General features: G+C 43.3%; 2 protein-coding genes across 5 annotated transcripts in view; one reads left to right on the plus strand and one right to left on the minus strand.

Annotated features, from left to right (window-relative positions):
- Window positions 1–4,214, plus strand: part of peli1b (pellino E3 ubiquitin protein ligase 1b) — a 45,551-nt gene extending 41,337 nt beyond the window's left edge. Inside the window, exon 7 of the mRNA XM_041947695.1 lies at window positions 502–4,214. Coding sequence (XP_041803629.1) covers window positions 502–1,080 — 579 coding nt within the window. The 3' untranslated portion in view covers window positions 1,081–4,214. The remainder of the gene's footprint in view (window positions 1–501) is intronic.
- Window positions 4,215–7,304: 3,090 nt separating this feature from the next.
- The window catches only part of ugp2b (UDP-glucose pyrophosphorylase 2b), a 34,444-nt gene continuing 26,244 nt past the window's right edge, over window positions 7,305–15,504 (minus strand). For all 4 annotated transcript variants that reach the window (XM_041946843.1, XM_041946842.1, XM_041946841.1 and 1 more), the window contains 4 exons: window positions 15,108–15,305; window positions 11,199–11,441; window positions 10,985–11,089; window positions 7,305–9,840 (listed from right to left, as the gene is read on the minus strand). In XM_041946843.1, the coding sequence (XP_041802777.1) occupies window positions 9,733–9,840; window positions 10,985–11,089; window positions 11,199–11,441; window positions 15,108–15,305 (654 nt within the window). In that variant the 3' untranslated portion in view covers window positions 7,305–9,732. The remainder of the gene's footprint in view (window positions 9,841–10,984; window positions 11,090–11,198; window positions 11,442–15,107; window positions 15,306–15,504) is intronic.

The following is a 15,504-nucleotide window of genomic DNA, read 5'->3' on the forward strand; positions in this document are numbered from 1 at the left end:
CATATCTTATTCTTGTGCATAACAGAATTTTCCATTGTGAAACTGAGCCATCCTCATTAAGGCAGTATAATTCTTATACTCTTTTTGTATATAATATATATATACAGGATAGTGTATATATATATATATATATACAGAATAGTGTGTATATATATATATATATATATATAGTTTAACTTTATTTTATATCTTTTGTTATTCTCTATTTGTTTCTTTTTCTACGTCTCCTTTATTGTAGCTATCTGTAACAACAAAATTTCCTCCAGCATGGGATCAGTAAAGTTTGTTTTATCTTAAAAATGAGCTTTTAGACCATCAAGCAGAGAAATTTAAATGAAAACTACATTTCACCGAATATAACAGATTTCTAGATCTCCAGAAATGTTGACTCTTTCTCTCTCTTGATCAGTGAGTGGAGGCCTGTTTGGGCCTCAGTGTCTCTGAAATCCTGGCTCCAGGTTTATATTTTTATACTCACCTCTGTAACCTCTTCTGTTCCAGGTGGAGACTGAGAGTCAGGAGCTGGTCGACGGCTCCCTCATCGACCTTTGCGGCGCGACCTTGCTGTGGCGTACTGCTGAAGGCCTGTCGCGCACTCCCACCCTCAAACACCTGGAGGCACTGCGGCAGGAGATCAACGCAGCCCGCCCGCAGTGCCCCGTGGGCTTCAACACGCTGGCCTTCCCCTCCATGCGTCGCAAAGACACGCCGGACGAGAAGCAGCCCTGGGTCTACCTCCAGTGTGGCCACGTGCACGGCTACCACAACTGGGGCAACCACCTGGAGGAGCGGGAGGGCCGGGAGGGCCGCCACAGGGAGTGCCCCATGTGCCGAGCGAAAGGGCCGTACGTGCCGCTGTGGTTGGGCTGCGAGGCGGGCTTCTACGTGGACGCCGCCCCGCCCACTCACGCCTTCAACCCCTGCGGCCACGTTTGTTCAGAGAAGACGGCGGCCTTCTGGAGTCAGATCCCGCTGCCGCACGGCACACACACCTTCCACGCCGCCTGCCCCTTCTGTGCCCAGCAGCTGACTGGTGAGCAGGGCTACGTCAGACTCATCTTCCAGGGACCCCTCGACTAGCAGGGGAGACCTCCCAGCATCCTTTGGGTGAGGCAGAGCGGGGCGTTTTTTTGTTTGGACCCTGCGTTGAGAACGGGAGCGACCCTGATTTGTTTTCCTTCCTCTGCGGTTACGATATAAACCTTCTCCTGGACTTTTTGTCGCTGTCTCATATTTAAGTGACCTTTGTATTGCTTTTTCATGAATGACAACAAAGATTTCTATATTTTCACGTGAAACCAGAGACACAAAAACCAAACAAAGAACACTGCTGGGTAAACTTTTTGTTTGTTTCTCGGAAAGAACGTTCAGCATCAGTATTTTTCAGAAGTACTAACACACCGTAGCGCAGACATACGGTTTTAATCCATGTTTATTGTTGCAATATACATCTGTGTACATCTCTTAGAGCTAATTTAAACAAAGATGTTTATTTATGGCCCGAGAACCATCGCTTCATCCTTTATCTGTCAGATATGTCTAACTTCAATAATATTTAGCATTTTAATTTGAAATACAGTATATTGTTAATCAGATATAAAGTTCTAGGTGTGTTCTGAGGGTTTCGTTCTGTGTCTTTCCCCCATGTTCACCTCGCACATCTGTTTGTCGTATTTATACACCCCGTCCTCTGGCGTGCTCTCACTTTGTGTGTTAACCCTTCAGTTATACTTCACTCTCATTAGGCATCGCCACGGCCTTTTCACATTCAAAGCAATAGATTTGGAACGGAAACCTCCTAAAGCATTATGGGAAACTGAGTATTCTTGGCGTCTGTGTAAGGCTCAGGCAGCCTGAGCGACTGCTCCCTCCCTTTAAAGTCCAAGTGAAGCTTTTCTGTGGGTGAGTGAATCTTTTGTGATCACAAGTTAGCCATGATGCTATGTAGCTAATGTCACACATCGTGCACACACACACACACACACACACACAATCTAACTAGACCTGGTCAAATACTTTCCATTATATAAACGTGCACAGAGGTAAGATAAGAACACACAAGATGTTATTAAAGTGGCTAAAAGTGCTCTTTGGGGCTCACCTGCACAGTTACAGCAAGAATAATGATCATTATTCTGCCAGCTACAGTATCCTGATCAGTCTCAGCAACGAGCTGAGAAATAATTAACTTTTGGCATCTTACAGCAACATCCTGACTGTTTTTAACTCTACAGGACATTTAAATGAAAACTGTCACTCCAGCCAGCTATGAATAGAGGCTTATTTTGAAAAAAGCTGCTTTACTGCAGCATGTCAGGCGTGATTTTAAAGTCATGGGCTGAGGTCCTGAACACTTCCCCTCGACCTCCATGGAAAGCGTCATGAGGTCAAGGAAAGATGTGAAGGATTCTCAGGAAAAGACATCCGAGCTGCAAGAGAATCCGACTGCGTTACACCAGGCTACATAATTATGCAACAGCGGGTGTTAAATGGTGTGTTGATTCTCTTCCTCTCACCTGAAGTGCACCTGTGCAGGAAGTCCCATCCGCCTGATCCATGAAGCAACATAACATCAACATAACACATTTAAGAAAAAGACAACTGTAGCTGTTTGACTCAGGTTTGATGACACAAACACACAAACACGGCTTCAAGCTACAACATCCTCTCTGTAGATGTGAGCGTATTCATCATGGCTTCATATCGATTTGGGCTTTCCGAACAGTGGACCCCCATGGAGCATTTCAGGGGTGACTAACTCTGTGATTGAGTACAAAATATCATGGCTTTCTAATCACAATCATTAGGGCTTAACGATTGTTTTTATGTCAAAATCACAGTTTAAGAGAGTTTAATTTACTGTGGTTTAACAAGCTGCAGGAGTGGTTTAACTGGTGACTGCTAAGCTCACCAGCTGTATTGACGTGTCACCAACAGATCAATTTCTGATAAATATGGTTCAAGTATATCCCGTTTTAAACTACGTAGACCCCAAATACAGGCCTGTAATTTAATTTAATGTTAATTCTGTGAGACGGTCAAACAACAAACAGAAACTTTTGCCTGTCGGTTGGTTAATATGGTCTCTGCATGCAGGTCCTCCCAAACCAGACAGTCAGAGAAAAGTTAACCTCTTAATAACCTGGTTCATTTTCTATAGTTTTTCAATCACAAGAACTCTGATTAACTTATTTCTCATATGAACAGACAAGATCATGCTTAGTACATGTGTTTAAAACTATGCATACATACATAAAGGCCTGGAGTTTCATTTATAGAAAAAATGTTGTGTGAAAAGAAACCGAATGTGATGATTTGCAAAACACTGAAGCCGCATATTTAATTTAAAAAAGACAACATCTCAAATGTTGAAACTAAGAAATGTCACTGTTTTTTAAAATGAGATCCTCATTTAGAATTTTATGCCAGCAACACGTTTCTAAAACGTTGGAATAGTGGCAACAAAAGACATGAAAAGCCGTGAAATGCTGAAAGGAAACACCTGTAGGTGCATCTCACAGTTAATCAGGTTAACGGGCAACAGGTGAGGAACCTGAATGGGTATAAAAAGAGCCTCCCAGAGAGGGGGAGTCTTTGTGAAGTAAAGATGGGAGGCGTTCACTATTCTGTGACAGACTGCGCTGCCAAATACTGCAACAATTTAAGAATAATGTTTCTCAATGTGAAATTGCAAAGAATTTGGGGTTTCCATTGTCTGCAGAACATAATGTCATCTGAAGAAATCTGTTTGCAAGGGACAACGCTGAAAACCGTCTGACGAGTCAAAATGTGCATTTGTGCACACGTGTGAAGGCTCCATTAATGCTGAATGAGTAGAAGACGTGTTTTTCAGGGAAGGCCTCGCTTATTGCAGGGAGACGATGCTAAAGCACTCTCTGCATGTGTTCCAACAGCAGGGCTGCGTAATCAAGGAGTCCAGCTGCTAAACTGGCCTGCCTGCAGCCCAGACTTTGCACCCATTGAAAATGTTTGGTGCATTATGAGCCATAAAATATGACAAAGGAGACCCCGACCTGAGCAGCTGAATTTGTACATGAGGCCAGAATGGCAAACATTTCGCTTTTAAAAAGGCAGCAGTTTGTCTCCTCAGTTCCCAAAAGCTTAGTGTTGTCAGAAGAGGTGATGCAGCAGAGTGGTGAACATGACCCTGTCCCAACTTTATTGAAACGTGTTGCTGCCATCAAATTCTAAATGAGGATATTATTCTCAAAAACGATGAATTTCTCAGTTTCAGCATTTGAAATGTTTGCTTTTGTGCTATTTTCAATTAAATATGAGATTTCAGTGTTTGCAAATCATCACATTCTGTCTGAAATGGTTGTAAGACAAATAAATACTGCTAAATAATAAAATTAAAATAAGAAAAAAAAAATCTCCACTTTCAAGCCATCGTGAACCAGAAGCGCTCAGAAAAAATGCAAATCCGAACATCTGCATCCCAAACTCCATCTGCTCCTCGTGGGATGTGATGGAAAGCTCGCGAACAGCGACTAAACAGACCTCATGGTTCGATTATTTCAGCTTGACTACAGACGAATGCAAAGAAATAACCAAAACTACGGTCCTGATGTTTGTGAAAGCACAGCGCACGCGCGCGCACACACACACACACATCCTGCAGCGTTTACTCGCCGAAACGAGACACACACTCCAGCTGTAGAAACTTCCCATCAGTGAAGCAGTTTTACTCATCAGTCACATCCAAACTGTCCACAACACGTTCAGCACACACCTCCTGCAGGTACCAGTAGTGTGTGTGTGTGTGTGATTTTAATTTCTGCATTCATGATGACTGTGTGTGTGTGTGTGTGCAGCTTTCAGTTTGCTCATCTGTCCACACAGTAGTTCTCCATCACTTCCATCACCCCAGTGCTTGGACTGCAACACACTAACTCACCTCAGGGAGACAAACCATGACCTGTATCACACACACACACACACACACACACACAGCGCTAAGGACTTCTGAGGATACCTCATCAGTAAAAAAAAAAAAAAAGTCTATTCTGGATTTAAAGTGTTGTGTCTTGCCTCTCCTTCACCCACTTCTGCTTCCTGGACTCTGTGGATAAAGTGTGTGAGTAAGGGCTGCACTCTGTCTCTGTACTGTTATCTCAACCCCCGTTTTTACACAGACACACGTACGTCAGTCCGCCCCCACCCGCCTCCCTCCACCCGCTCGTCCTCCTCTTCTGTCTCCTTGTGCTTGTAAAGGCGAAAGCAAAGAATGTTTCCAGCAAACACTTTTTTGTAACGACTTTAAACAATAAAGTGTAAAAGTGACACGTCTCACTGTGTGCGGGCTTTAATTTGCATCACGAGTTGAAGCTGAGGGATGAACTGATGTGGACTGGAGCAGCAGCAACACGTGTTAAGATATAATTAGAATATTTCCGCTGCTTTACCTCACCGTCACCCATCTATGCTCTTCCAAAGCCACCAGACTCCTTTTGCAAAAACAGTAATTTTATCTCACAGAACACAGGAGTTGTGTGGCTGCCACTGCTTTGTTTGTGTTATTGTGTGACTTCGGTGTTTTAAAGGGTCAGCTCGGAACCAAACTAACGTGTGTTAAAGAGAAAGATTAAAGAATTTTAAAAAATCCAGATTTTCATGTTAATCAATAAGCAGAACTTGTGCCGTAGCTTCAGTGAAACGTCATTTAATGTGATTTAATATTTGATTTTCCTCCTCAGTATCCCCCCAAACAGTTTGAGTAATTTCACTTAAAAATAAATATTACACCAAAATAATGTAAAGAAAAATGTAGATTTGATGCACGTTCTGCATGACGTCCTGCCTTCGTTTCCTAACCGAAGCCTGCAGCCTCATCTTAAAATACATCACAATGCTGCTGCTGCTTTGTGATCCATCAGTCAGAGCTTCTGGCACAAAACATAAAGTCCTTGAAAAACATCTCCTTCATTTCACTTCATCACACACAACATCGGCGTTCATGTCGCGTCTGCCCAGACCCCCGATGACAAACAAGAAAACCAGCATTATTTCGACATGAGGTAAAAGCACATTTTGATAATTTCTTAACACAATCTTTGTTTTGTAGACCTAATCAATATTTTTTTGTTTTTTTTTCTGTGTAAGGTCGTAAAAGCATCAATACTCTGATATATTTTCGATATCACCACGATGTGGTCTCTATTAATTATACAGCTCTAAAAGCTATAAAAACAGATCTGCAGTCAGATTTTCAACCCAAGACTGCACAGATCAACTGTTCCAAATGAACTCAGCTAAATAAACGAATACTTTGTGTCACAAACGTACATGAATGTGGAGAAACATGGGGAAAGACTCCCCTCGGATCAGCGAGAACACGAAGAGGAACAGGGTGAAAGCATTTAGAGTTCGACATTTAGGGAAATACTTTTATTTTGTCTGGCAGAGAGTTGATGGATACGAGTCTTTTCTGTTTAATATGAAGCTGCAGTCAGCAGATTGTTAGCTTAGCTTAGCACAAAGACTAGAAACAGCAAGCCAGACAAAAAAAATCTGCCTTTTATCACATCTAAAGATCACTAATTAACATCATATCTTGTTGGTTTAATCTGTAAGAAAACCAAAGAGTAAAATGTCATTTTACACACAGTTCTGTTTCTGTGCTGGGCTATTTCCCAGCTGTTGCCTGGCAACGTGTCATCTTACAGACACAGTCTAATCTCTTCTAACTCGGCAAACAGTTTCCCAAAATGTCAGACAAACAGGAGAGTTTGTTTTCAGCTTTGCTACAGCGTGCTACTAACAGGGTCGACAGGCCGCTGTATGAGGCCGATGCACCACAAACACCGCCAGCTGCAGGTGTACGTTCAGTAAAGGCCCAGACTACCTTCTGAAGAGAAAGATTATCAGCGGGACACGCTGATGCTGCCAGATATTCAAGCTGAAAGTGATGAAGGGCTACTGAAGCTGAAGCTGTGTGCTGCTCTTTAAAGGAGTAGCAGTAGTAAACCAGACCAGTCAGCCTTTCTCGTTTGAGTCTTTTCTCTTGGAAATCTGACAAATAGTTCAGCTAAAACACAAAACTTAGTTTGTTTTTGAGTGTGGTGCAAGTTCATGTTGCTCCAGTGGGTGTTTACCCGCCTCAGGGGGGCAGTAATGAGCCCATTATGGCATAGAATTAGCCAGATTTTGCCTCACAGACACCAGTTTAAACTGCAACTTGAATATATATTACAGGACTACATGATAATCAGGTTTTAGCAGATATCCAATATGTCCTGTTTGTTCTGCATGAGGTTATTGATGAGTGAAGCGACAGATACAACAGACAAACACATGCTCATTATTTCATATTGCACTTTATTCAGCTCTGAGGAGGCAGAACTGGGTTGGGCTGAGACCTCGTCACCTTCACAGATCAACACTTATTGCTTTCAGGCTTCAGGTCCAGGTCGGACCCATCTCAAGTATTCCCACGCTGAAACTCGTGTCTACCGTCTGAATGCGTGTGTGTGTGCAAACCAGTGCCGCAGGGAGTACGACACTTCCTGTCCTGGCTTTGTGTGAACAGTTAACGCTGAATGATGGGATGGACAGAGGCAACAGGAGAGATCTGACTGAGATCTTTCACGCAACATTAAGGTCAAAATGTGAGCAGACGTACAGGATTAAAAACAAAAATAAAGCACAACATCGCTGATATTTTTCATCATCTACGTCACAAAAAAAGGCCTTCATTTTCAACTGATGTCACTTCATTCGTGACAGATAATTTCACGGCATTGTGATTGTGCCCGAATCTGGATCGTACGTCTTCATCCGGGACAGCTCGAGGGCACCGAACAGGCAGAGACGGAGGCGGTTCAGGCATTACTTGGACAACATGCTAGTTTCTCCTCTATGGCACAAACAAACAAAGTGAGTCTGGACGATGGAGGTGGAAACACGTCCGGCGGACGCTCTGCGATGTGGAATCACAGCTGTCGTTGCTCTGCTACAAAGGTACCAATTTATTTCTGAGCACAGACGTCACGGATTTCTGCATGATTCTGCGACAGTGCAGCCCTTCTGAACTTTTAGGATCTTTCAGCTTCATTTTTTTTGTTTTTTAAGGCCAAAATTTAAGCACTCTCATCACTGCAGTAATCAGCTCCCTGCAGAGCACCAAACAACCGACAGAAATTTTGATAAATGCTCATTTCCATCCTCTAATGGCACTGATTCGCCAGTGCGTTCCCATTAATGATTTCAGGTGAAGAGGCCACAATGAGATTACAGAGTTCAAACAGGTCTGAACAAAAACCATCTGGAGGTCCGGCCTTTATGTCTGTTTCATGTGTTAATTTGTGGAACCAAACACACAGATCTGATGTTTTTGTGTCTTCAGTGGACATTTAAGTCACAGGCTTCATGTACATCATCATCTAATATTTAATATATTTAAGTCTGTTCTCACTGAGCCAAATCTTTTTGAATTGTTTTGCAATATCTGGACCTTTTTTTCAGTTTCTAATAATAATAGTGAATAGTTAATGCGCAAAGTGAAAATGCGCATGAACGCAGGTGGATGGAAAGGCGCTAAACAGCAGTGGAGGATTCAGCTGTTATCTTTCCCTCAGGAGTTGATTTAGAGCAAAAACAGCTAAAAGAAGCATGAATACTGGACTTCCAGTCGTCAGGTGTCCAGAAACGCGGCTCCGCATGACTGATAGTGTTGTTTTCTGTCTGCTGGATGTGTAAACAGGCAACGTTGTGCTAACACATTCGCCAGATAAACTGAAAAAACTGATATGTCAATGTTGTGGTCACAGTTTGTTGCCCCCAAGTGGCCGAAATTAAAATAAAATAAGAAATAAAATCAATGAACGCATGTGTAAATAGAACGATTCCTAATGAGAAGCTTCCAAATCAGTCTGGCAATCCTCAGTGGATGATATCAAGTACAGTTAATCCAGAGCGGGAAATACGTCTGAGATATAAGATTAATTTAGTAGTTTTATCACGTTCTTAATTTATCGGATTTGACTTCTCGCAGCCCTGCACGGTGGCTCAGTTTGGATTCTCTCACTGTCTCACAGTCGCTGCTCGTTTGTTGGTCGACTGGTGAGGCTCCACCTCTGTACTATATTTAAGTCATTTCACCTCGAAGCGTCCTGCACAGCTGCATTGTGGAACCATGCTGAGTCCCACAGTGAGGTCTTTGTGCTTGAAATAAATCTAAACCGGTCACAAACCATGACTTTACCTCACTGTGGTAGTACACGATGTGAGCAGTGCTGCGAGAGCACACTGAGGATGAAGATGGTGATGATGAAATCATGTGTTTGTTCTATGACGTATCGTCTCGTTAGTATCCTGATTAATATCATTATTATAGTATCCTCATCTATTTTGAGTCAGCTTTGGCAGGTTTTATTTTCCGTCCAAGAAACTCACTAGAGTTGAAAAAGAATAAAAAATAAAATCTGATTTGTTCTCTCGATCATGGTTATAGATCATTAAAGTGACCGCTATGAGTAGCTCATTATCAATATCATTAAATGTTTATATCGTATCATACGCAGCCTGTAGAGGGCAGTATCTCCCAAGCATCAACTGCACAGAAGCACGGTACATGTGCAGTCACACACACCCTTCAGGTAAAAGCCACTTCCTTTCACAATTTTGGGTAAACCTGACAAGCAGGTCACATGATTGGGATAAAAATTACTAGGTCACATGATTGGGGGGGAGGGGGGAAGGGTGAAAAAGGTGTTAGTGGTCCATGATGCGGAGGTTGCCAGATACGATTTTGTTTTCCAGCATGGAGCCGGCTGGAATATCAATCCGATCTCCGTGGTTGGCGATAATGATGACGGTGCCCTGTAAGGAGGAAGAGCGATGAGTTTAGTTGTTGTTTGTCAGAGGCAGAGAGGACAGCAGGAAGACACTCTGGAACCAGGATTTAATTAAAGCCATAAATCAATGACAGCCACCCGCCAGCAGGGCCACTTACTTCCACAGACTTTGACACTGAAAGCTTCTGTTTCGTCCTTGTTAAAGCCGGAGGGGCTGATGGTGGTGGTGGTGGTGGGGGGTTAATTACGTTTACTCTCATTTCTGTAACATGTCATTTTGTGCACTTTTTTAAAAATATAGAACCAAAGAAAGGAGTCAGACCAGCAGCTGCAGCAGAGAAGAAGCCGCTGGTGCACAACAATGGGGTTAGGGTTAGGGTTAGGGTTAGGGTTAGGTGCAGCTGGATCATCCACACCCTAAAGCTGCTTTATCATCTACTTTCCTCTAAATGGGACCATAATTTGCAAAATGATAAACATCCTGCTGTATTGAAGAAGACTTGAAACTAGTGACTGAGACCATAAACTCAGGACGTTTACTGAGGCACCAAATCAAGTGGGAAGTTGGGCCAAATTGGAGTCGCCCCCTGCTGGCCATTTGAAAGAATGCAGGTGTGTGTGTGTTTGCACTGTTTACACGTCTCAGTGCTGGTGATGTTTTATCCTGCTGTTAAATTGGGAATCTATTGAATTATTTTGTTTAATAATGGCGCTCACTTAACGGCCCTTTTTATTGACTGTCAGCCATCTTGTTCAATCCTTTGAGCTTTCTCGTCTTCTCTGGTTGATTCTAGTAACATTTTTATCTCAGTTCAAGTAACTCCAGTACTTTTGCTTGGTTACAGTGCACATTAAAACCAGGTTATAATCTGTCAGGATTAAACTTCAAAGGAAGGTCAGTAAAATTGTAACATTTATTATTTTAACGTCACTCGTGGTTTGTGGCCTTTTCAATCCCCACAGTGTGTCTTCCTCGTCTTGTAGCGTCAGCGTGGGCACCAGAGTAAATAATGCAATGGTCTTTCTGGGTTGTCAGACTTCTGCACATTCAGAGCAGGTACAAATGACATTTGAAACCTTTAAAGCCCAGTTTCATTTCGAGAGAGTTAAAAAATTGCGAACCTGTCCTCTTATTTCCGGTAAAACGTCATCGGGGTGAAGATGTTTACCTTGAGAGAAACGTTCTTCCCGAAGGTGACGTCTCCAGACACCGTCAGGTGGTCGAGCTCCAGCATGTCAGGGATGCTCTCGAAGCGGGTCAGGTACTCCTGAACCTGGACGAAGAGGAAGAGGAAGGATCCTTTGACAAAACATTTAAATGTATTGATAAGGAGAGCAGACTGTGAATACAGGAGCACATTTTTTCTCTCTTGTTATAAAGACCTTGGTGAAGACGCTCCCCAGTTTGACGTGTGGCGTCGTTTGGAACTCTCTGTTGGGGCTCATGGTGAGCGAGCCCTCGTTCAGGCTGTACAGGTTGGACATGACCAGCAGCAGGTCAGACGTGGTCTTGACTGGCAGGAAGCGGCTGCGAGGTACGTTGATGCCCAGGGCGTTATCGAAGCATTTGATGGCGGCGCCGACCGCCGTCTCCAGCTGGACGACGTTCAGGCCGCCGTCGAGCGTCTGATGAGCAAAGGAAGAGAGGAGACACGTTGGCTGTTGTGGAAAAGCAACTCGATTCCTTAAAATGCTTTTACTCCGAGGAAGTCACCAGGAAGTGTTTGCTATTAGCGGTCTGATTCACATCGCCACGAGGATGAACTGCTCTCTTGTCTCTAATGAACCACAAACAACCAAGATAACAAACAACACAACAAACAGACTTTGACTCTGCAATAAACTGACTGAGTATTTAGATCAATTTGCAAATTAATGACTTTACTCATTTGACATTACAAGGTTAATCTGTGCTCTTCCTTAAAAATTCAAATTCAAATTTACACTGGAAGCTTTTATGCAGCAGCTTTCAACCAGTTTAGCAAAGAAGCTAAAGTTGTGATTCACAGTGAACACAAACATCTGTCATCAAACGCAGTTTCTCCCGAAATGTCAAACATCCAGGAGTTCAATCAGTTGTATCAGCAGGGAGTTTTGGTCAAGCAAGAAATATCTCAACTATCGACTGCCATGAAAGGTTGTGCGATCGTCGTCCCTGTAGGATGAAGCCTGACCTTCCCTCTAGTACACGCCAAAATCTTCATTTTTCCAATACTTGATCTGTATTGGATGTACTTCAAAAAGTAATCAGATTCCCTCAGCCTCAGCAGCTAATAAGCTACGCTAAGATGGTGAACATGGTAAACATTCTCCCTGCTAAACATCAGCATGTTAGGCGTTGCCATTGTGAGCGTGTTAGCACGTTGATGTTAGCATTTGGCCGAAAGCTGCCAGAATGGGGACGATGGTGACGATGCTTGCTGAAACCACAGAGGTGAAGAAGAAGGACGCAGCACGCCTGGACAAACTGGAAGGCAGGCTCCGTTGTTGGCACAGAGCTGGACAGTCTGACATCTGTGGCAGAGCGACGGTCACTGAACAAGCTCCTGTCCATAATAGACAAACCTGATCACCCACTGCACAGCACCATCTCCAGGCAGAGGAGCAGCTTCAGTGACAGACTGCTGTCATTGTCCTGCTCTACGGACAGACTGAAGAGATCGTTCCTCCCCCACGCCGTACGGCTCTTCAACACCTCTCGGGGAGGGCGACAAAAACAATAACACACCTACACCACGCATGGACACACGCACTTTATCACACACACATCCATATGCTGGACTCAAACCGACTATTGCACACTGCTACTTTGCACAACTGCACTACTGCGCACATATTTAACTGCTCGAATGTTTAGTTCAGATGTTTATCCTGTGGTTCAGATGTTTATCCTGTTTAGCCAGATGTCAAGATGTTTATCCTGGATAGCTTAGTTCTTTATTTTTTACTTCACTATTTTTTCTTATATTGGTATTTTGTATTGTATTTTGCCTCTTACTTGAAAGTTGTTCCTTACTTGAAGGCTGATCTGTACTTGAAAGTTGTTCATCACTTGTAAGTTGCTCATTACTTGAAAGTAGTTCCTGTTCTTATTTTGCATGCCCTTGTGTGTCCACCTTTTTGAGCTGCTGGAACTGCAAATTTCTCCTTTGAGATAAATAAAGTATCCATCCATCTATCTATCTATCATGATGGAAGTAAAATGAGCTTCTGAAAGGTCTCACAGAACAGTCACGTTCTAACACAATGATCAACCGTCACCTGCTCATGGACGCTTTCATCTGAAGTGCCTCTCAGAAGCTAGAGCGCACACAGTTTTTACATGTATGCAGCTACCGTTTAGGACTGAGTCGCTCCAACTCTGCAGGTTTAGTGCCACGCTCTTACCTACACACTTATGTGAAGCCATGCTGCCCTGCACAGTTATACCAGTTATATAACGCTTGCTGTGTCACAGCGTGCAGCTCCGTTGCCTCAGGCTGGAAAATTACATCCGCAGGCCAAGAAAAGCAATAATCAGGAAGGTGCTGCTGGGGTTCAGCAGTAAATTCATCACGATGGTTGTATTTGCATACCCTGAGGCGGTGCGTCTCCAGTAATAGGGGGGGGGGGGCACAACCAAAATAACATCAAGTCACATCAAGTCAGATCTGTTTGCTGCACCGCTTTTAGCAGGAGCCTTAAATTTATGCTTGAGCAAATCATGCTAATCCGCAGAGATTAAAGCCAATTGATTGAGCTTTTACTCAAACCTTTGCTTCATGTTCATTCAAGCTGCTCAACTGTTGCAGCCTCACCTCGGTTAAAAGAAGCGTGTGTGAAATTTATTTTTATGCAAATGTGAGTGCTGGACAAACAAAGAGAGAGGCAGAAGTGGCCTTTGAAGGAAAATATTTGTGAGGAAAATCAAACTTTAATATCCGCCTTTGTGTCTCTTATGCCGCCCCACACGCAAAAACACACACAGCTTAAACCGGAGTCCAAGTAGGACAGAGGAGCCGCCAGAGAGGTGACCAGAAAACTGGATTTTCTTTTCTCTCCTCTGCATGCAAAAACCTCACGTGACAACAAACGGCTCGGAGAGTCGAGCCGCGCGCGACTACTTTAAAATATTTCCTCCGCACACTTGGATTTTTTTTTTTAAGCGAGATATGAAATATTCAGAGGCGGTGGTCTCTGTGGAGGAGAGTGGTGCAGATATCTCTCTGCTCTGCTGTTCACAGCTGTGTTTTCTCCTGCCACAGGACGGACGTGGTAAAAGCTGACAGATGATATTATTCTGGGAGGCTGGCTGGTTGCTGAGAGGGAATTGTTTCATGTGAGCATCTATTTGCACACTCAGGCATCCTGGTGTGGTCCCCTCCAGCCTTCAGGCTCGCACATGGATGATCCGACAGCGGGCTATTACAAGGACATTTGTGAGTTGTTTCACTCTGATGGGCTCCATAATTTATTGGAAGGGAAAGAAACATAAAGACTAGAGCATCTTTCAAGGCAGCGCAGTTCAGACTGACTGTATTCGTCTGACTCTGAATGAGGAGAAGAGCTGCGATGGCTGTTAGAAATGCAACGGCTGACTCCCCCTGTTTGCTCTGATTGTTGGAACGACCACAATCTGGGGGCTTTGGGGGATGTAAACAGGAAGTATAATGTTGCCCATAGTTGTACAGAGAACTATCTGTGGATTTACTTTGATGCAGAAGAAAATGTAAAAATGTGATGATTCTCAGGCAAGTTCTGCGGTTTTCTGTGATTTCTGCGTAGATCTTTGGACGTGTATTCATTATGGACACTGGAGGTAGTGATATTCTCGAAAAATACGAGTCCCACTGAATCTCAAATATGTGAATCATGTCTGCATGTTCAGATTTGACGGAGTTGTGTCTCTGAGAAGGAACAAAGGCAAACTGTGGGCAATTATTTCTCAAGTCTTTACCTCTAATCTAGGACTAAATCCTTTACTTATCATCACCGGCTCATCCCCTGTCTACACGTCAGTCTGCCTTTCTTAGTCCCTTATCTCAACTATATATACATGTTGGGAGAAACCAGTAGAATATGGACAATTTAAAGAAGATTCTCTCTCAGATTGAAAGTTAGAGGACAATTTACATTTTTTAGAATCATAAATGTGAGTAAAAGTCAAACTGTCAAACTGAGCAGCAACTCAACAGCTCTTATCCTTAAGATGAGCCAAGCTACTCCATAAAAATCTGATTGGCTCTGATGTAATTTACTGCTAACTGTGCCTCATGAGTCTGTTATTTCCCTTTCAGTGCCACTTTCGCTCACCTTGGGGTTGACTATAATCTCCAAGTCCATTGCCTTCTGCTCCTGCAGCCTCTTGATGGCAGCCAGAGAGATCCACAGGTTGTTGGTGTTGAAGATCTTGAACTTTGAAACTGATTTGAATTCGTCTACGTGGTCTTTGGGGACCTGGGCGATCTCCAGCAGACGCAGCTTTCCGTCGTACTGGATCAGCGTGCCACCCTGCAAATCAGAGTCAGCTAATTTACAACACATTCGAGGTGTGTGTGTGAGTGATGGACTTCAACTCAACTCAAACTCAACTGAGAAATCTAATTCCAAAAGAAGTTGGTTTCTCTATTAACGTCACTGAAATAAAAGCAAAATAAAAGCAATTTTATCTGCATGACTGGATACTGTCAGGAGAAAGTGAGTAACATAT

This window comes from Chelmon rostratus, chromosome 11, assembly GCF_017976325.1.
Source record: "Chelmon rostratus isolate fCheRos1 chromosome 11, fCheRos1.pri, whole genome shotgun sequence".
In the NCBI taxonomy this organism is placed as follows: Eukaryota; Metazoa; Chordata; class Actinopteri; order Chaetodontiformes; family Chaetodontidae; genus Chelmon; species Chelmon rostratus.